We start from the raw sequence: 22156 nt of genomic DNA on the forward strand, positions 1-22156 counted from the left end.
CTCACTCATTATATCACCCTCGGTAGAGTGCTGTGGTGTCACAGCTCACAGCAACCTCAAACTCTTGGGCTTAAGCTATTCTGTTGCCTCAGCCTCCCAAGTAGCTGGGGACTACACGTGTGCTACAAGGCCCAGCTTTTTTTTTTTGTCACCCTCTGTAGGGTGCTGTGGCATCATAGCTCACAGCAACTTCAAACTCCTGGACTTAAGCAATTCTCTTGTCACAGCCTCCCAAGTAGCTGGGACTACAGGCACCCACCACAATGCCCAGGTATTTTTTGTTGCAGTTGTCATTGTTTTTTAGCAGGCTTGGGTGGGGTTTGAACCTGCCAGCCTCGGTGTATGTGACCGGCGCTGTAACCACTGTGCTACGGGTGCCGAACCATGCCCGGCTATTTTTTAGAGATGGGGTCTCTTGCTCAGGCTGGTCTCGAACTCCTGAGCTCAAGCAATCCACTCACCTCAGCCTCCCAGAGAGCTGGGATTCTAAGTATGAGCCACCTTGCCCGCAGGCGGGTGAACTTCTACTCTAATAGTCCCTAGCCCAGCCAACATGTATGCAACCAAAGTAGTCACTAATGTCAAAGTTGGCGTTCATGGTGGTGCTCTACGTGTTTCTGGGAGGGACCGTAGCTTCAATCTGTCACAGGTGGAGGAGAGGGTGTTACTCAGAAGTTGAACAACCTTTGAGCCTTTTTTTTTCCTTAAGAGACAGAGTCTTGCTCTGTTGCCCGGTTGCCCAGGCTGAAGTGCAGTGGGCCAGTCATAGCTCACTGTAGCCTCAAACTCCTGGGCTGGAGCAATCCTCTTGTCTCAGCCTCTGAATAGATGGACTATAGGTGTGCACTGCCACACCTGGCTAATTCTTTTTTTTTTTTTTTTTGTCTCAAGCTGTTGCCCTGGGTAGAATGCTGTGGCGTCACAGCTCACAGCAACCTCAAACTCTTGGGCTTAAGCAATTCTCTCAACTCCCCAAGTAGTTGAGACTATAGGTGCGCCACAATGCCCGGCTATTTTGTTGTTGGAGTTGTCATTGTTGTTTTAGCTGGGCCAAGTTCAAACCCACTTGGTGTGTGTGGTCAGCGCCCTACCCACTGAGCTATGAGCGCCACCTACCCGGCTAGTTCTTAAATTTTTTTTGCAGAGATGAGGTCTCACTGTGTTACCTAGGCTGGTCTGCTAGCCTCAAGCAATCCTCCCAGCTCAGTCTCCTAAAGCTGTGAGATTATAGGTGTGTGCTACTGTGCCACACCTCTGAACCCTTTCTGAAGTGGTTTGTAAAATATGTGCTTCATACCAGTGTACCTTTAGTTAAGAAAACCAAGCATACAAAAACCTAATCTCCAGAAGGATTCTCCACACGTTTTACACAGACAGCTTCCACTGTGCCCTCACAGGCTTTGTGTTGTGGATAGACTCAAAGAGGTTTGTTCCCAGCCCTTGAAGAGCTCACAGTCTGGTGAGGGGACTGCTGGGCTCTGGAGATTGTGATGTAGGTCAGGAGTGCCAGGGACACCCACATTCAGATGGAGATGGAGAAACGTTCCAGGAGTGAGGCGCAATGACCAGAAGCTGCCTGGGTGAAAGCTTGCTTGGCTGGAGCTGTGGCTGGTCACACTCCCCCCACGGTGCCTGGGGGCTGTGGGCAGTGTGTCCCTTGAAGCCTTTGTGTGTTGGTTTCAGTCATGTCCTCTCCTGCCTAGGGGTGGGTTCTGCAGTAGCGTCAGAGGGCTCTGAGTTCAGATGTTGATTTCTGCCTTCAGCCTGTTCATGGTGTCCCTTAGAGCCTCAATATTCTGCAGAGAGGTAAATGAAATGACTTTGTAGAGTTATGGTAATAGCCGAGTGTATTAATTGTGATAAACACTGCTGACCTGTGGAAGGGGTGGAGTGTTGGCATGGGTCCCACCCCATTTGCTGAGTATTGAAAAGAGAGAATCACGTTCAAGGCCTCTAAAGCCTTATGTTTAGATTTGTAGTGAATTTAATTACATTTAAAGGCAGGATTTAGTGTCATTGCCAACAGTTGCCTTGTGCAAGCTTGGAAAGTTAGCATTTCTTTTCTTTCTTTTTTTTTTAAGAGACAGAGTCTCACTTTATCACTCTTGGTAGAGTGCTGTGGTGTCACAGCTCACAGCAACCTCCAACTCCTGGGCTTAGGTGATTCTCTTGCCTTAGCCTCTCAAGTAGCTGGGACTACAGGCGCCCGCCACAATGCCCAGGTAGGGCCGGGTTCAAACCCACCACCCTTGGTATATGGGGCTGGCGCCCTACCCCCTGAGCCACAGGTGCCCCCCTATTTCTGTTAAAATTAGTTACTGTGGGGCGGCGCCTGTGGCTCAGTCAGTAAGGCGCCAGCCCCATATACCGAGGGTGGCGGGTTCAAACCCGGCCCCGGCCAAACTGCAACCAAAAAAATAACCGGGCGTTGTGGCGGGTGCCTGTAGTCCCAGCTACTTGGGAGGCTGAGGCAAGAGAATCGCCTAAGCCCAGGAGTTGGAGGTTGCTGTGAACTGTGTGAGGCCACGGCACTCTACTGAGGGCCATAAAGTGAGACTCTGTCTCTACAAAAAAAAAAAAAAATTAGTTACTGTGGGGTGGCACCTGTGGCTCAGTGAGTAGGGCACCAGCCCCATATGCCGAGGGTTGCAGGTTCAAACCCAGCCCCGGCCAAACTGCAACAACAAAAAAATAGCCGGGCGTTGTGGCGGGCACCTGCAGTCCCAGCTACTTGGGAGGCTGAGGCAAGAGAATCACGTAAGCCCAAGAGTTAGAGGTTGCTGTGAGCTGTGTGACACCACGGCACTCTACCCGAGGGTGGTACAGTGAGACTCTGTCTCTACAAAAAAAAAAAAAAAAAAAATTTAGTTACTATGATAGAGTCACATAAAAACAGAGGGTAGCCCTTTCAAGTTATTAATGTCCTACTAGTTGTATAGCTGGTATTTGACAGATTTAAGGTAGGTTTGTGTAACTTTGCTCGGACATCCAACTCCATCTGCCAGGTTTTGTTTTACTTGGACAGGAGGAACCTAGAAACATTCCTTGCACAATGTAGACACTTAGTGACTAGCTAGCTGTGAAGGGCTAGGGAAATACTGTAATATATGTATGGTGGGGAGTAAAGAGTCCAGAGCAAGCTAAGCCCCCCTAGGGGTTCACCTGCTCTACCTGTTTCTGAGGGAAGTTTAACCACTGTAGCCCACTGCCAGGGTAGTGGCAGACGTTCATGTAAGAGTGATTCCAGCCTAGGTTCTAGTTGTGGGCCTGCGCTCTACAGGTTCTGTGACTTGGGCCTCTCTGAACTTTGGCTTTCTCATCTGTGATATGGGGCCACTATGACTTGCCCTGGGAGGCCTGTGGTGAGACTCTGATGATACCCACATGCTGTAAATTGTGAACAGTGCAGAATGTTGTGATTGGCCACTTCTCATGCCAGGACTGCCTCTTCCCTGGCATCTCTCTGTTTCTGCTCTATGTTTGCATTTCAGAGGTAATGACACTAAATCGATGCTGTGAGAAGAGTGTGATGGTGCTGTGCTTGCTTTTAGCACGACCCTGGCCTTGCATTTTAAATCATTTCTGAAAACATCATGCTGACAACCATAAACATAATTTATTTCTCATTGAAGACCTGTGTGGTGGCTCTTGCCTGTAATTCCAGCACTCTGGGAGGCCAAGGCTGGTGGATTGCTTGAGCTTACGAGTTCAAGACCAGCCTGAGCCAGAGCAAGACCTTGTCTCTAAAAAAAAAAAAAAATAGCCGGATGTTGTGGCGGGTGCCTGTAGTCTCAGCTACTCGGGAGGCTGAGGCAAGAGTATCACTTGAGCCCAAAGAATTTGAGGTTGCTTTGAGCTATGATGCCATAGCACTCAACTCCAGGGCACAGAGCGAGACTTTGTCTCAAAAAAGAAAAAAGACCTGTGAGTTCTGGTCATAGGCTGTCAACACTGTACCATTTCCAACTTGTGTTATGTAGAATAGAGAATGTATGTTGGTGCCTTGACACTGTTTTGGATTTTAACAAATGTGATACACTTATGGAAGAGAATGAAATAAACATTAATTGAACATAACATAGGTATGCTGAATATTAAGTACTGTATAAACTTTCTCACAACTCTCAGTAGAGCCTTGTGAAGTGGGTTTCTCTTCATTTTTCAGGTAAGATAGTAGACTCGGGCCTTCTGGTGATATGAGGGGCAGGTGGGCTTTGAACCTGTCTGACTCTATAGGCTTCTGCTCTTTCTGGTCCACTGGTGACTTGGCAGCTACCTGCTAAACCAAACCATAATTTCTGTGTATCATATATAAAATTAATGGAAGAAAATGGGAACTGGAGTAATCTGATTTTATTGCCTATAGGAATCTTCAGAATAGATAATAATATAAGCCAGAATAAGCATTCACTTATTTTATTTTTACTTTTTTTTTGCAGTTTTTGGCCGGGGCTGTGTTTGAACCTGCCTCCTCCGGCATATGGGGCTGACGCCCTACTCCTTTGAGCCACAGGTGCCACCCCACTTTTCATTTTATTAATTCTTTTTAGAGATAGAGTCTTTGCATGTTGCCCACGTTGACTTGAACAGTCCTCCCACCTTAGCTTTCTGAGCAGCCGGGACTACAGGCATGTGCCACCAGACCTGGCTTAAACATTCACTTTTTTTTTTTTTTTTTAATTATTGAGGCCAGGTTATACTGCATGCATTTGCTGGGTAAACTCCCTCTAATGAGAGTGTCCCTCCTCAAGAGGTATGTCATACACCATGGACCCACACCCTCCTCCCTCCTTTCCTCTCTCTTCTCCCTCATTCCCCTCACCCCACCATGTGCTGGCATCAATTGTCCTCATATCAGAATTGAGTACATTAAGGCCAGGAGTGGTGGCTCACGCCTGTAATCCCAACACTCTGAGAGGCTGAGGTGGGTGGATTGTTTGAGCTCACAGGTTCAAGACCAGCCTGAGTAAGAGCCAGACTTTATCTTAAGAAATAGCTGGGTATTGGGTGGCGCCTGTGGCTCAGTTGGTAAGGCGCCAGCCCCATATACCGAGGGTGGCGGGTTCAAACCTGGCCCCAGCCAAAACTGCATCCAAAAAATAGCCGGGCGTTGTGGCGGGCGCCTGTAGTCCCAGCTACTCGGGAGGCTGAGGCAAGAGAACCGCTTAAGCCCAGGAGTTGGAGGTTGCTGTGAGCTGTGTGAGGCCACGGCACTCTACCCAGGGCCATAAAGTGAGACTGTACAACAACAACAAAAAAAAAAAGAAATAGCTGGGCATTGTGGTGGGCACCTGTAGTCCCAGCTGGTTGGGAGGCTGAGGCAAGAGAATTGCTTAAGCCTAGGAGTCTGAGGTTGCTGTGAGCTACAACGCCACGGCATGCTACCAAGGGTGACAAAGTAAGACTGTCACGAATTGAGTACATTGGATTCTTGCTTCTCCATTCTTGTGATGCTTTACTAAGAATGTATTTTAACTCCATCCAAATTAATATAAAAGATGTGACATCACCATCCTTCTTAGTGGCTGAATAGTATTTCATGGTAGACATATACCACAACTTACTAATCCATTCCTGGATTGGTGGGCATTTAGGTTGTTCCCACAATTTGGCAATTTTTTTTGAGACAAAGTCTCACTGTGTCGCCCTCAGTAGCATGACAGCTCACAGCAACCTCAAAGTCTTGGACTTAAATGATTCGCTTGCTTTAGCCTCCCAAGTATCTGGGACTACAGGTGACTGGCACAACGCCCAGCAATTTTTTTGTTGCGGTTGTCACTGCTGTCCAGCTGGCCCAGGGCCGGGCTTGAACCCGACAGTCTGGGTGTACGTGGCCGGTGCCCTACCCAGTGAGCTACAGGTGCTGCCACAAGTGTGATTCTTAAGCAGCAGTGCACATAGCAGTCACCTAGGAGCATTTCTCTGGACTCAATGACCATCCCATCCTGGGGATTGATGCATGGTGTAGGTCCCTGGCGGAGGCTTAGGCACAGTTAGTCTCTCCCTCCTGTTCCCCTAGCCCTGCCTCTCTGCATGTGAGTACTGAGAGGCCTGGCCCTGATGCCGGGGCCCTAGCGTTAGCACACACTCCAGCCAAACACGCTTCCTTGCTGCTTCCCTCACGCCCCTCTGATTTCTGTCCTGTGTCTGCACACACAATTCCCACACACAGACATCTGTTCTGTTCTTTCTAGCAGTTCTGTTCTCCCTCCTTTAAGACACGTTTCAGAGCCTTTCTTCCTCTCTGCTCTTCCCCTCCATTGGTGTCTGCTGTGCTTCCCTCATACTGACTTACATGTTAAGAGCGAGTGGCTCCACACCTGTATGTAGCACAGTGGTTATGGCACCAGCCACATACATACACTGAAGCTGATGGGTTTTGAATCCAACCCGGGCCAGCTAAACAACAATGATGACTGCAACAACAAAAAATAGCCGGGCATTGTGGTGGGCACCTGTAGTCCCAGCTACTTGGGAGGCTGAGGCAAGAGAATCGCTTAAGCCCAAGAGTTTGAGGTTGCTGTGAGCTGTGATGCCACAGCATTCTGCTGAGGATGACATAGTGAGACTCTGTCTCCAAAAAAAAAAAAAAAAAGGTTAGAGAGAGTTTCTCAGGTCTTTTAAGACAGCTTCAACAGCCCAGAAGGTGGTGTCAGCTTTACCTTCTGTAGTTAAGCGTCAGGCTGTACTTTCCTTTTCTTAGGAATATAGCCCACCTGTAAAATGACGTGATGATACTGAGTATGCTTGTTTACACTGTACAGGTGCCCTTGCACTGAGATCCACTGTCGGTAACTTTGATTTGACATCTGAAGCATCCTCAGCTGGCCTCACTGATTATTCCCCTGTACCACTCCTCACCTGCTCCTGTGGCTCAGAGGAGACCCAAGAGGGGCGTCTAGCACAACCCCGACCCATGCAGGTGGCTTCTTTCTGACCGTCTCAGCCGCGGCTGCCTGGTTCCCTCCAACCCCTTGAGTGTCTAGAGTGATATGTCAACTTGCCCATTGGTCAGGGGGCCTGAGCTGCATGGAAGTTACACTAAATGCTGCAGTTCTGGCACTGAGCCAAACGCTGCCTGGACTGGCTAACACTTGTTGGCCTGGATTCTTTTCTTCACTCACAATAGAAAGTTGAAAAACTCCTTTCCAGGTGAACCCATTCACATTTGAAGACATGTCCTGTCATCTTCAAATCTCTTCTCCAGGTCAAAAGTCCCTGGTTCTTTTGATTATTCCTGTTGGGACAGGGTCCTTGCAGCCTTGCCCTCTCAGAGTGCTGGGATTTCAGGCATGAGCCACCATGCCCGGCTTATGTGGCCTTCTAAAGTTTTGGGTTCCAGAACTGGATTCAGCTGTTGGCTCTGAACAGCTCAGAGTGGCATGGACATTAAACATGGCACACACCTTTGGTGTAAACTGGCCAGTTTTTCATGCTGCTGTGTCCTGTACCGGGTAAAGTGTTAACTCTTCAGAACCACATCTAAGTCTTTGCTGTATCTCTGGAAGAATTTTTTTTTATTCTATGACTTGGGATGTTATTCAGTCTTCAGGCCTGTGAACCTTTGTTCCTCCTTGTGTGTGTGGCATATGACAGCATCTCTGTCTGCTCAGTTCCCGTCAAGGGGTACTGTGGGCAGAGAGGAGCACCATGTTTAACCAGGGCTCTGGGGGCTTCTTAGAATAAGGGGCATTTGAGAGACGCTTTAAGAGGTGAGCAGGTTTGGGACATGGGGCCAGGCTCAGGCCAGTCAATTAGTGTATGTCCTGCCAGGAGACATAGGAAATCATCAGGCTGACGTGGGGCTCTTCATACCACCCATTTGGGCTGCACTGAGGGGTATTATATTAGTTGGACTCGTTGGGGAGGGGTTCCTTCCAATGTTTTTTGGGGAAAGAGTTGTCTGATGCATTTGGATTTCTTTTTTTTTTTTTTTTGTAGAGACAGAGTCTCACTGTACCGCCCTTGGGTAGAGTGCCGTGGCGTCACACGGCTCACAGCAACCTCCAACTCCTGGGCTTAAGCGATTCTCTTGCCTCAGCCTCCCGAGTAGCTGGGACTACAGGTGCCCGCCACAACGCCTGGCTATTTTTTGATTGCAGTTCGGCCGGGGCCGGGTTTGAACCTGCCACCCTCGGTATATGGGGCTGGCGCCTTACCGACTGAGTCACAGGTGCCGCCCTTCTTTTTTTTTTTGGCTGGGGCTAGATTTGAACCCGCCACTTCCGGCATATGGGACCGGCGCCCTACTCCTTGAGCCACAGGCACTGCCCTGCATTTGGATTTCTTAAATAGGTCTATGACTGCAAATTAGTGGCTCCTGAGGTGTTCTCAAACTTGCCTTTGTGTAAGGATTACCTGGGAGAGATTTTGAACAGTTTTTAGGCCTCTTTTTGGATTCCCCCATATGAAAGAGAGACTTTGTTAACTCCTTTGCCAGAACTCAGGTGCCTGTAGCTGAGCTGGGCGGTGGCACAATAGCTTCCTGCTCTACTATCTCCTCTCAGGTGCCTCCTGCTGGTGCCCAGGGCCCATCTCTGACGTGAGTGCCTTGCCAAGCTCACAGATAGGATCTCTTTTCTGCTGTACTCCACACTTGGCCCTGGAGTGGGAGTCAGACTCTCTGGGTTGGCATTTGAGGAGTTGGCCTTTTCCTTTCTCAAGCTTTTTCAGGTTCTCTCTATCCACTGAAATCCACTTCTGGGCTCAGCCCTGGAACTCATTCTGAGAAGTGTTGCCCTGCCTGGGAAGGAATCCTGCTGTCCCCCCTGGGGAAGGAATGTGTGGTCTCTCTCTGGTATCAGTGTTGCACCTTCAGCCCTCAGCAGCTGATTCAGGCCACTTGTTTCTCTAAGTAGAAGTGAAACAAACCTCATGTTTTGTAAGCTCCTGTCATTCTTGGTTTTGGCTTCCTGGCTCCCTTCTTTAAGAACTGGGCCAGTTTTTGTCAGGGTCTTCTATCATTTGTAATATCCTTTTGAATTCAGACTTTTTGAACTTACCTTACTTTCTTTAAATTCTTCCTTATCTGGACCATTCTCAGTTACAGAAGCAGTGTTTTGCCTGAGGGTTTACGTTCTTGAGTGTTTGAATCATTTTGCCTTTTGAGTCTCAGATCTTACAGATGAAACCTCTTTTTCTCTGTATGATTTGAATCCATCTTTTTAGAGATGTTTTTTTCAGTGGAGGCATGATTGGTATTTTGGGCTAAACAGTTCTTGTCTGCAGGGCTGTCTTGTGCAATGCAGGGCTTGTGGCATCCTGGTCACTGATAGTGCTGGTGGTTCTCAGCTGGGGCTCCAGGGGACATTGGGAAATCGAGGTGGGGCAGTGTCACAATGCCTGGTATCCGTCTCATGAGAAGGGCAGGATGCTTAGGTGCACAGTCTGCCTGGATGCTGGTGACACCCTGTTGAGAAACCTCTGTGACAGGGTGCTCAGCATTCTTAGAAGATGACAGGTTTGTTTATCTCAGTTTCTCTCACTTCTACCTTATAATCAGGTCCTCCTTATTGATTAGAATTATGCAAAGGAGGTACCTCTTCTGTCTGTGGAGAGCTTGATTTAGGAGGTAACCCTGCTTTGCGTTCTCCGAACTTCCCAACTCTGTTGTCATTAGTGTCATCAGCGTGGGTCCCAACTGCCTCTTCCGTGTGTTTGTTCATTTAATGCAGTCCTCTTTCTGGCCAGGAGGTGTGTGGCCTCCTCCCAGGGCAGGAGTGTTGTTACCTTGATGCCTGTCTGAGCACCCCTGCTCACAGTGCTCTCTGCCTCCTTCATCATCGCTCAGCCAGACACAGGTTTTTGCTTGAGCCCCATCTTGCCATATTTTTGCAATTCTTGTGAGATTTACCTTCTTGGCGTATTACCCATAATTCATATTGTTAGTATGCTGATTTACAGATTATTATTTATTTTGAGACAGAGCCTCAAGCTTTCGCCGTTGGTAGAGTGCTGTGGTGTCACAGCTCACAGCAACCTCCAAATCTTTGAGCTTAGGCGATTCTCTTGCCTCAGCCTCCTGAGTAGCTGGGATTACAAGCACCTGCCACGACACCTGGCTATTTTTTTTGTTGCACTTTGGCCGGGGCTGGGTTTGAACCCACCACCCTCCGTATATGGGACTAGCACCCTGCCCACTGAACCACAGGCACCGCCGCTGGCTATTTTTTTTTTTTAAGAGACAAGAGTTTCACTTTGTTGCCCTTGGTAGTGTGCCGTGGTGTTACAGCTCACAGCAACCTCTAGCTCTTGGGCTTAGGTGATACTCTTGCCTCAGCTTCCCGAGTAGCTGGGACTACAGGCGCCTGCCACAACGCCTGGCTATTTTTTGTTGCAGTTTGGCCGGGACTGGGTTCAAACCCACCACCCTCTGTATATGAGGCCAGTGTCCTACTCACTGAAACACAGGTGGTGCCCTCTCTGGCTATTTTTTTGTTGCCGTTGTCATTGATTAGCTGGCCCAGGTCAGATTTGAACCCGCCAGCCTCGGTGTACGTGGCTGGCACCCTACCCACTGAGCTACAGGCGCCACCATACCTAGCTATTTTTAGAGATGGAGTCTCTCTAGCTCAGTCTGGTCTCCACTCCTGAACTCAGGCAATCCACCTACCTCAGCCCCCCAGAGTGCTGGGATTATAGGCGTGAGCCATCACGCCCCACCTTATTTCTTCTTTTTAAAGTTCAAGGTTCTACCTGGAATATTTTTTCCTGGCTGTATTTAGTTTGAAGCATTTTGTTTGCTAAGGATTAAGGCCTTGAGGAACATACATGATACCTTTTGTCTCTAGCCAAATATCTTGAGCAAAGGACCAGAAAGCTAAAATACAACTTTGGTACTCTATTTTAGACACTTTTTTTTGTGTGTGTGCCATTAAAATGGCTTTATTCCCCCTAGTGCAGGTTGGGTAAGATTTCCAACCTTCCACCTATAGAGACTTCTTCCATCCTAGCTCCTTTTGTCCTTCCTAACCCTAGCTTCCCATTCATTCACTAAGCTGGTCATTAAGCAAGTGTAGAGCTAGACCTGGCAGTACTGGGGCTTCCTGATCCATTCCCTTGCTGAGCTTATGTTCAGTTTGGGAGTGGATGGGTGGTAGAGTGGGCAAGGGCTGCATGATCTCCAGAGGGGAGTTTCTCATGAGTACCGGGCTAACGGGACCAGGTGGCAGGTTGGAGAGATCTCTCAGTTCTGTCCTTTCTCTGGAAGAGAGGCCACCACACTCTACCCACCTGTGCAGGGGTCTCAGTCCCTGCAGCTAGATCCTTGCGCACAGCACTTACTGGGCTTTTCTTAGAAAGGAATCCATCCCTTAGCACTGCAGGGCATCTCCTCTCACTGTGCAGCTTGTTAAAAATCCCATGTTCAGGCTCTACCCACATTTGCTGTGTCAGAATTCCTGGGGCTGGGCCCAGGTCCAGGTGGTCGTGGTGGGCAGATAGGGCTGACAGGCTTCCTGTGGGAAGACATTGACTGTTGCCTGCTGGGAGGCATCACTGTGTCCCAACTGCCTCTTCTGTGTTCGTTCATTTAATGCACTCCCTGTCTCTGGCTGCTCTGGGCCCGGTGCCCAAGCATCCTCCAACTTCGTGATACTGGCTCAGTCTCCCTCTGCCTGCGTGGCCCCAGTGTGCCATATAAACTGCTGCTGTGTGATGAGAATGTGGGGTGCAGAGGCTCTTTAATGCTTGATATGGGGCTAATAGCGTCTGTGCCATTGTGAGTGGTGACACCGCACAAGGATGGGCCTTCCTAGTTCTAGGGGGCTGTGTGCTGTGCCAGAGGGAGCTGCCTGGCAGAGGAGGCAGGGCTCAGTTGGGTGCTGCTTGGGCTGCAGGGGAGAAGGCGCCTGAGAGATGTGGAGGAGGCTGAGGCTGGGCTGAGGTGATACAGTGGCATTCCAGCGGCTGAGAATGGAGGATTGTTAGTGAGGGTGCACAGTGAGCAGCAGGTTAGAACACCTGCTGGACCGTCACTCGAAGTGTTGGGAGGCAGCGGGAGATGTCTGGCTTGTGCACAGTTGAAAAACAAGTGGCAGACAGTTGTAAAGACATCTCGGGCAGGGTCCTGATTTTTGTGAAGTTGTGTTTTCTGGATGAAGCGGTATTTGGTGCATTGATTATATAATAAGCAACACTCAGTTTGTGAGGGGTCCTTTTTCTTGCAACATGGCTTCCCCTTCATTTTCTGCAGCTCTGGGTCTCATTACCTGTTTTGCAGCTGAGAAAACCGAGGCTCCATGATGGTTTCCTGCCCACTTCCCCATGCCAGACAGGATAGTTTTTGCTGCATGCCCACACTGAGGTGGAGTCCTTCTGAAATCATGCTTGCAGTGCTGTGTAGGGAACTTGGTGGGCGTGCATCTGCCTCTGGTCTGCTCCTAGTACCAGTGCTGCTCTTCTCTGTATTCTCAGAATCTGATGTCACCACTTAGTAAGTCTTGTTGGAGGAAGTCAGGTCTGTAGGGCCTCAATGTAGCCCCTGTTGTGTTTCTGCCAGTGCAGGTTGCTGAGAGTATTTAAACAGGCAGGCAAGCAGCCCAGAGAGGAGCTGGTGCGTCTGCGCAAGCACATCCCCCTCTTGTGTTCAGGGGGTGCGCTGACATGGGGGTCTTAGTCTGGGGCATGGGTAGAGCTACCTTGTGGAGGGGACCATGCCTCCTTAAGCACGCCAGACACAGTCAAGCCCTCACTCCCTAACTGTATCATCGCTCATGTCGTCACTTGGTTTAATTTGAGGGAGTCAGGAGGGATCTTAATACGTGGTGCTTTTCCCTATTTGACACCCCTTTATGCTTTGTTAATCAACAGGAGCTTGAAGAAATCCGCAAATGTGGAATGAAAAACTTCCGTAACATCCAGGTTGATGAAGCTAATTTATTGACTTGGCAAGGGCTTATTGTTCCTGTGAGTATTGAACACTTCCACTTCTTACCAGACTATTCTTTAAGGTGATGCGTGTGCTGTTGGGCATATCTCTCTGTTCCTAGGTATCTCTTAGTCTAGGCAGCCAGCAGAGGCACAGAGAAGAGGGCTGTCGCTCTAGAGTCATAAGGTAGGGAGTGTAGCCTTAGGTTCCTGAGTAGAATCCCATCTTTGCACTGATTTTGTAAAGTTACGGGGTCCCAAGCTGTCCCGATCTGTGGTGATCGACACGGGGAAACAGAGTATCTCTGCTCCTCTTGTCTCATGGCTTCTGTGTGCCTGGCCTTATCTGTCAGGAGGAGACCTTCTTTGACCTCTTTTGGGAGAAGGCAAAGATTCCCTTTTGCTTTCCCCCTGGTTTTGCATCTGTTTCTCTAATCCTGTGGACACCTGCGCTCCGGCTTTTTATTTCTGGTGCCCTCCAGCACGTGCCTCCCATGTGTCTCAAATCCCTTTTCCTAATTGCCCTCATGTTCCCCTCACCCCATGGCCCAGCTCCCCATCTCTGATTCCTGCCTCTGACAGGCTCTGGTTCCTCTAACTGTGGCTTCCCTGCGCCTTAGCACCCTCTTGATTTCAAAGTGTCTGCTCTTTTCTCCATCCTTTGATCCCTTCACGTCTCGAGAGATGTCTCCTTTATTTAACTCTAGCTTGCAGTCCCCATTTCTCCCACCTTCCTGAAACTGCTTAACACCAAGCCCACAGGCTTCTCTTCCCAACCTGTGAGTTGGCAGCCTTGGCCCCAAGGCTCTTGCTTGCCTCCCAGACTTTTGGAGCCTGGGCAGTATCCCAGCCCCCAGCTGGTGACCAGTGTGACACTTGCTTCTTCCTGCTGCTGATTCCTCACTTTTAAACATAGGTCTTGTTAGTCTCCCGCCTTCCTCTTGTTCTGTCTTGTCTCTGGAGCCCCTCCTTCCAGCATCACAGGTGTGATGCTATGTGTGAAGGATTCCTATGCCTCCTGTCTCTATTCCTGGACCTGTACATCTGTCCACCAGGTGGCCTCACTTCGCCACTGTGTAGCCTTCCAGCCACCCTGGCTCACAACCTTGACCTTCTGCCTGAGTGTCCCCATCTTTCCTGGTCTTCTACACCATTCACCTTCTCTCTTCCTTTCTTCCCTGCTTTGCCTATTTGAGCCTCAGGCCCTTCCCTGTACCTGACCAGGTCCTGCATTTGTATGTCATCTTTTCTTATGGGCAGATTGGCTACTATGCCAAAGTGGAACGTAGACCATGCTTGTGGACATGTTTTCTTCTTGAAGCTGGTTATAAGGGCATGCCTTTTAAAGAAAAAATCCTTTGAACTTAATCAGCAAATACTGGATTTATAATTTATTTTCATAATCATTTGGATAATGAAGGGAAGTACATGCTCACAGTGTTTAAGCCCCAGAGTTTCCAGTTCGCTTTTTTTTTTTTTTTTTTTGTGATTTTTGGCCGGGGCTGGGTTTGAACCCGCCACCTCTGGCATATGGGACCGGCGCCCTACTCCTTGAGCCACAGGCGCCGCCCTCCAGTTCGCTTTTTAAGATGAGTCCTTTAGATTTCTTTAGACTTGCTGGTGATAGGGCTCGGGGCACAGCATGTGATAGGGAACCTGTGACTGAAGCTACTGCCTGCTGTAGGCACCTGAGGATGGCCAGGACCATCAGACCACCTATCTCTTTTCTAATTGAGAGTTTATATCTTCCTGGTATAAGAAGAGAACACACTGGGCCCCATGGCTCATGCCTGTAATCCTAGTACTCGGAGGGGCAGAGATGGAAGGATCTCTTGAGCTCCGGAGTTCATCCTGAGCAAGAGTGAGATCCCGTCTCTACTACAAATAGAAAAATTAGCTGAGTGTTGTGTATGCTTGTAGTCCCAGCTCTTCAGGAAGCTCAGACAGCAGGATTGCTTGAGCCCAGGAGTTTGAGGTTGCAGTGAACTATGATGATGGCACCTTACTCTCTCTTGGGTAACAGTGAAACTCTGTCTCAAAAAAAAGAATCAAATAGTGGGTGGCACCTGTGGCTCAGTGAGTAGGGCACCGGCCCCATATACCAAGGGTGGTAGGTTTGAACCCAATCCCTGCCAAGCTGTAACAAAAAAATAGTTGGGCATTCTGGCGGGTGCCTGTGGTCCCAGCTAGTTGGGAGCCTGAGGCAAGAGAATCGCTTAAGCCCAGGAGTTGGAGGTTGCTGTGAGCTGTGATGCCACAGCGCTCCACCGAGGGCAACAAAGTGAGACTCTCTCTTAAAAAAAAAAAGGAATCAAATAGTTAATCTGTTGCTCTTTGGAAAATAAGAATGAATGGGTGGTTTTAAGCAGTATGGTTTGGGCAGTCTTGCCCTGTGAGCTCAGTGGCCTGAAAGCCTATAAGCTGGCCCCAAGGGTGGCTTGCTGTCGGCAGGCCCAGCCTACACCAAGGCCTCCATCTGGTTTCATGTGGGCATAGCCTACGGAACGGTAGGCTACGGTTTCACTAAGTCAAAGGTGGAGGATGGCTGCTGGCATCACAGTATACTTGGGCTGAGGCTCTGGGGAGTGTCCGGGAGACAGCCTTACCTTGCGTTTGAGAAAGCTGGTCTGGAGATGGTAAGCCACTGTCAGGGCTGCTCTTATCCCTGTGCACATTGCTTTCCTTTCAGTCCCCTCAGTCCCCTAATACTAGGCCTGTTGGGTTGGGAAGCATTTCTTCCTTCCCCAGTTAAGGCATTCTTGACAACTGACCTCCCCAGCGTCCCTACTTGTACCCCACACCTGGGCCTCAGGTCTTCCTGTATTGTAGGGGCTGGGCCAACATGAAAACCTTCAACTTAGACTCTCCTGAGGTCCCCCCAGATGGGTGAAAGCAGAGCCAGGGTGATAAAGGTGTGGCAGCCTAGCCCTAGTCCCGTATAGCAGGGTGCTAGTCCATAGGGAGCCCCACATGCAGTGAGTGTCCTGGCTGCAGGACAGCCAGGGAGGTAGACAGGAGGCAAATGCTCCCTAGAGGCTGTGGGTATTGCCATGGCTGCTCAGCTTTGTTCCCTTTGTTTGTTTGAGACAGAGTCTCACTTTATCACCCCCAGTAGAGTGCTGTGGAGTCACAGCAACCTTCAACTCCTGGGCTTAGGCGATTCTCTTGCCTCAGCCTCCCAAGTAGCTGGGACTACAGGCACCTGCCACAATGCATGGCTATTTTTTTTGTTGTTGCAGTTTGGCCGGGGCCAGATTCGAACCTGCTACCCTCGGTATAGGGCTTGCACCACCCTATTTATTTATTTTTGAGACAGAGTTTAATTCTGTTGCCCCGGGTAGAGTACCCTGGCATCATCATAGCTCACAGCAACCTCAGAAGTAATCCTCTTGCCTAAGTCTCCCAAGTAGCTGGGACTCCAGGTATCAGCCAGCACACCCTGCTAGTCTTTCTATTACTATTTTTTATTTCATTCTTTTTTTTTAAGTAGAAATGGGGTCACACTATTGCTCAGCCTGGTCTCAAACTTCTAAACTCTAGTGATCCACCTGCCTTGGCCTGCCAGAATGCTGGAATGACACCGGCTGCTTTATTCCCTTTAAACATTGGTTTATCTATGCATTTTTTTTCATCTGAAATTCTTGAGGTGAAGTCTGAGGAATAGGGTGTTAATCCATAATCCACTCATTAAGGCATTCAGTTCAGGCTTGGCGCCTGTAGCACAGTGGTTAGGGCATCGGCCACATGCACTGGGGCTGGTGGGTTTGAACCCAGCTGGGCCTGTTAAACAACAATGACAACTACAACAACAACAAAAATAGCCGGGTGTTGTGGTGGACACCTGTAATCCCAGCTACTTGGGAGGCTGAGGCAAAAAAATTGCTTAAACCCAAGAGTTTGAGGCTGCTGTGAGCTGTGATGCCATAGCATTCTACCGAGGGCAACATAGTGAGACTCTGTCTCAAAAAAAAAAAAAAGACATTCAGTTCATCAGCCAGATGTGGTACTGTTGTCCCTGCGCCCCCAGAGGCTAAGGCAAGACTGCTTGAGCCCAGGAGTTTGAGGCTGTAGTGAGCTATGAGGGTGTCACACTGTACTCCTGCTTGGGTGACAAAGTGGGACCCTGTCTCAAAAGTTTTTTTAAATTCAGTTCAGTAAGTGTGCTGCCCTTCGGGAACCACGGATATGGTGGTGAACCTTCAGGAAAATTCTAGCCCAGCATAGTTTCTCTTAGTCTTTTTTCTTTTCTTTTCTTTTTCCTTTATTTTTTTTGAGACAGTCTTGCTATGTCACCTTTGGTAGAGTGCTGTAGTGTCACAGCTCACAGCAACCTCAAACTCTTTGGCTTAAGCGATTCTCTTGCCTCAGTCTCCCGAGTAGTTGGGAGTACATGCTCCTGCCACAATGCCGGGCTATTTTTTGGTTGCAGTTGTCGTTGTTTTAGCTGGCCCAGGCACCCTATCCACTGAGCTATGGGCACTGCCCTCTTAGTCTTTTTTTATGCAGGGTTTGTTTTGTTTTTGTTTGTTTTTGGAGACAGAGTCTCCCTCTGTCACCCAGGCTAGAATGCCATGGCCTCAGCTTACCTCATAGCAACCTCAAACTCCTGAGCTCTAGCAATCCTTCTGTCTCCCAGAGTGCTAGGATTACAGGTGTGAGCCACTGTGCTGGGCCTTTTCATGTGTTGTTGTTGTTTTTTTTTTTTTGGTTGCCTTTTTGGCTGGAGCTGGTTTGAACCCACCACCCACCACCTCTGGTATATGGGGCCAGCGCCCTACTCCTTGAGCCATAGGCGCCGCCTTTCATGTGTTTTTGTTTTTTTTTTTTTTAATAGGCCATTTCATAATTATTTCATACTTTCATAATTATTTAGTCATTGCCTTGGAACTCTTTATGAACATCATGGTTTTATAAACAATTAGGTTACACTGTTTGCCTTTGTTAGGTAAAGTCCCTGTGGCAGTAGTGCCCCAGCGCCAGGAGGTGTGCCGTGTGCGCTTACCTTGTGCTTGTTAGGCGAGAGCACATCAGTCCCCTTCCCTCTTATCCCCTCCTTCCTCCTACCTCCCTCCCCCTTCCTCTCTCCTTCCTTCCACTGGAATTTAATTGGGGTTTTCTCTTATATGGTTGTGTATTAGTTCATCTACTGACTTCATGTGAATATTGAGTATATTGGATACTTGCTTTTCCATTCTTGTAATACTTTATTGAAGAGAATGTTCTCCAACTCCATCCAGGTTATTACAAAAGATGTAAAGCCTCCTTTTTTAAGGCTGAGTAGTGGTCTATGGTATACATGTATCACCATTTATTAATCCATTTGTGGGCTGATGGGCACTTGGGTTGATTCCACATCTTGGGAATTGTAAATTGAACTGCAATAAACAATCTAGTGCATATGTCCTTATGATAAAATGTTTTATTTTTTCTCCTGGATAAATACCTAGTACTGAGATTGCGGGATCAAATGGAAGGTCTGTTTTGAGTTCTTTGAGGATTCTCCTTACTTCTTTCCAAAGAGGCTGTATTAGTTTGTAGTCCCAAACATAATGTTTAATAACTATGCTATATCTCATAATATTTGCATGTTTGTTTATTTTACTCTTTGGTTATTCTTTTAGATTCTGAATTATAAAGAGACTGTCTATCTGTAGGGCTATATGTATATATTGGTAAATTATTTTCCAGAAAGATTCCACCAATTTATACTTCTACTGATGTTGCACATGCCCACACATGTCCTTGGCTGTTGTTTAGATTGCTGGGCATCTTAAAAGGAGGCGCTGTGGCAGGTTAAATAAGTGCATGTATGTGCAGTGCACGGCCTTGGTGACATAATGCTCTTCTTATTAAAGGCAGTAATTAAGGCTTTTGTGGGGCCTCTCTGGAAAACTGTTGGGTGGTTTGTGACAAAGAGCCTATGAAGACTGGGTGCATGGCTCATATCTATAACCCTAGCACTCTGGGAGGCCAAGGCAGATGGATCACTGGAGCTCGGGAGTTTGAGACCAGCTTGAGCGAAAAGACCAGCCTCTTTTCTGCTAAAAATAGAAAAACTAGTTTTTGTGGTAGGCACGTGTATTCCTAGCTACTGGGAAGGCTGAGACGGGGGATTGCTCAAGCCCAAGAGTTTGAGATTGCTCTGATCTAGGTTGCCATGGGACTCTACTAAAGGTGACAGAATGAAACTCTATCTCAAAAAAAAATAATAATAATAAAGTACCATCTTTCAGATACTGGATGGCTTTTGTATATGTATGCTCTTGAAAGCCTGGACAGTGAACACAAAGATTTGAACCTATTGACTTGCATGACTTTTGGGGGTTTTCTAGGTCAAGTGAATAGTGAACCATTTTCACAAATCACCTCAGGTCACTTAGGGGAGGAGCTGTTTTTTCACTCTTGATGGTGTCCTTTTCTCTTCTCTGAGCCCAGACTGAGCTACGGGCACCAAGCCTAAAGTTTTTAATTTTTAACGAAGTCACATTTATCTGTTTTTAATTTTATTGTCTGTGCTTTGGTGTTATTTTAAAGAAACCATTGCCAAATCCAAGGTTACATTGATTTTTCTCTTGTTTTCTTCTTAAAGTTTTATAGTTTTAGCTCTTAAATTTGAGTCTTTGGTCCATTTTGAATTAATTTTTTTTGTGTTGTGGGAGGTAAGTGTCCGAGTTCCCTGTTTCCATTTGGATGTCCAGTTCCCAGCACCATTTGTTGCACTGACTGTTCTTTCCCCCTGGGTGGTCTTGGCATTAGTGTCATAAATCAGTTGAGAATGCATGTGAATTTTATTTCCGAGCTCTCAGTTCTGTTCTGTTGGTTCTATATGTCTGTCATTGTGTCAGAAAGTTTTAAATCAGGATGTCTGAGTCCTCCAACTTTGGTCTTTTTCAAGATTAGTTTGCCTTTATGGGGTCTCTTATATGGAATTCAGATTCCATATGACTTTCAGGATGGATTTTTTTTTTTTGTTTTTTAATTTTATTTTGTTTAGCAAGCCCAAGCCAGGTTAGAACCTGCTAGCCCTGGTACATGGGGCCAATGCTCTAACCACTGAGCTCCGGGCACCCCTCCCAGGATTTTTCCATTTGAAGGGAAAAAAGCACTGCTGAGTTTTTTTTTTTTCATTTCAGTCAATAAGTTTTTATTGAATGCCTATTATATGCAAAGTACTGATTTAAACCAATAAACTAGTTAACAACAATATTTTTAAGTCCTTTTAAATATCACTATCAAAACGAATCTTCCTTTCTGTGGTCCACAAAAGGAACAAGATGAACCTGTTCTTCAATTTCCAAATACCTTCTTTAAAACAGAAGGGAATAAATTGCAACAATGCTATTTTTAATGCATTTTTTTTATTGTTAAATCATAGCTGTGTACATTAGTGCAATCGCCTGTACCCATTTCAATGCATTTGTTATTCCAAAACTCACTAGAACAGTGGTTCTCAACCTTCCTAATGCGCAGCCCTTTAATACAGTTCCTATGGGTTTTGAGAACCACTGTGCTAGAATATCTGAAGATTACTTTTGGTAAGCCGGACTCATATGAAAATAAACCTTGACTTCACAGAGAAATCTACACTGACAAATAGATATCATTTAATTAATTACAGTATAAGTGACACATTTATATAAAAAAGGAAAATGACAAGGATGAGAGTTTTTCATGGAAGGTGGTGAGTTGCCATGCAGTCTGCTTCTCTTGATTTTCTGAGGAGGGCTTATTTGAGGACACTAATTTTCTCATCAAGTTCAGCCAGTGAATAGTTCTGTTGAGGTGGTTGAACTTTTCTTCTTTTTCCAGAAAAGTTTACAGTTTGAAAATATTCAGGAGAAATGCCTTCCAATTAAAAAATTTTCAAGTTTTTAAATTCGCTGATAAATGTCTCCTGGCACGGGACCACCTGTCTGTAATCACAAGTGAGCCTCAATATTCTGCAGCCGTTCTTCTACCGCCTGATTCCCACAATCTTGAAGCATGTTGTTAGGTTTATGAACTGATCCTTGAATTCCTTCAGATCAGTCTGTGGTCCATATGTTTTCACAACTCTAGAAACCTTAATATGACTTTTTTTTTTTTTTTGAGATTTTAACTAATTTATTGACATGTAGTTCATAACACTTATAGTTCACCCACTTAAAGTATAAAATTCAAGCCTTTTGGTACATTCATGATTATGAATCTTTCACAATCAATTGTGGAATATTTTCATGATCCAAAATTAAGATCCTGTATGCCTTAGATAACATTCATCCATTCATCAATCCTTCTATCCTCCTGTTGATTGTAGCTAATCCCCAATCTACTTTCTGTCTCTAAAGATTAGACTATTCTTGACATTTCATATCAACAGAACCCCACAACATGTAGTTGTTTGTGTCTGTCCTTTCTCACTTAGACCTTAATATGACTTTTAAATCCAGGATAAGGGCTAAAAACGGCGTCGGTTCTTGCACAACTATTTTCTTGATTACAATCCATAACATTGCAAAATTCCCTGACGTTGTTTTCATTGATTTCAGCTTGCTTTCTTTCAACAAATGCAGATATTCGTCTGTCAATTTCTGCTTTTCCAGCTTTTATTTGAACTACTTCTGGATCAAAATGGATCTGTGTCTTTTTTACATCTCCTGAATCACAATCTTTGTGCTTTTCTTCCTCTTGCAAGGTACTGATGGAAAATTTGGCAATTATTTCATTCTTGTTCCCCATTTCTGTCTTTCCTATGTCTTCAATAGCAGTTGTATTCTCCTCTTTAATCAAAGGTTGACGTTTTGCTCAAGTGCACTAAGGAGCGATGCAGGCTGGGATGCCTAGAGGCTCTGGAGCTTGTTCCAATTGTTTGTCATTTTCACCACATCCTCTCTGAGGCTGAGCTTCAAAGGGCCAAACCTTTTCAGCCAGGGCGTGCAGGGAGCGGAAGACTTCGCAGAGCACCGCTTGAGTGGTTGGGACTACAGCTTCGCTCCAACATACTGTCATTGCTGCTTGGGCGACTAAGCTCCACCACCACCACCAAGGTTCCCATGCAACCCCACCCCCTCCCTCTCCTCCACTGTTGGGATTTTTAACAGAGATGGCATTGAATCATTAGATGACTTTGAGTAATATTGTCATCTTCACAATATTGTCTTCCAGTCCATGAACTCAGGATGTTTTTCCATTTATGTAGTCTTTGTTAATTTTTTTCACTAATGTTTTGTATTTTTTAGTGTGCAAGTCTTATGCCTCTGATAGTTCAAGCTAACAAAATACCATAGACCAGATGGCTCTACCGAAATAT

General features: G+C 46.9%; 1 protein-coding gene and 1 pseudogene across 3 annotated transcripts in view; one reads left to right on the plus strand and one right to left on the minus strand.

Moving 5' to 3' along the window:
* UBE2L3 (ubiquitin conjugating enzyme E2 L3) overlaps positions 1-22156 on the plus strand; it is a 57550-nt gene that overhangs the window by 9471 nt on the left and 25923 nt on the right. The window contains exons 1-2 of one of the 3 annotated variants that reach the window (XM_053589516.1): positions 4438-4513; positions 12811-12906. The exons of 1 other annotated variant lie outside the window; for it this stretch is intronic. In XM_053589516.1, coding sequence (XP_053445491.1) covers positions 4481-4513; positions 12811-12906 — 129 coding nt within the window. In that variant the 5' untranslated portion in view covers positions 4438-4480. Of the gene's footprint in view, positions 1-4437; positions 4514-12810; positions 12907-22156 lie in introns of those variants that run through there. One more of the 3 variants, XM_053589517.1, reaches the window with a different exon arrangement.
* On the minus strand, positions 20281-21901 carry LOC128583430 (MAP3K12-binding inhibitory protein 1-like; annotated as a pseudogene).

This window comes from Nycticebus coucang, chromosome 4, assembly GCF_027406575.1.
Source record: "Nycticebus coucang isolate mNycCou1 chromosome 4, mNycCou1.pri, whole genome shotgun sequence".
Lineage (NCBI taxonomy): Eukaryota > Metazoa > Chordata > Mammalia > Primates > Lorisidae > Nycticebus > Nycticebus coucang.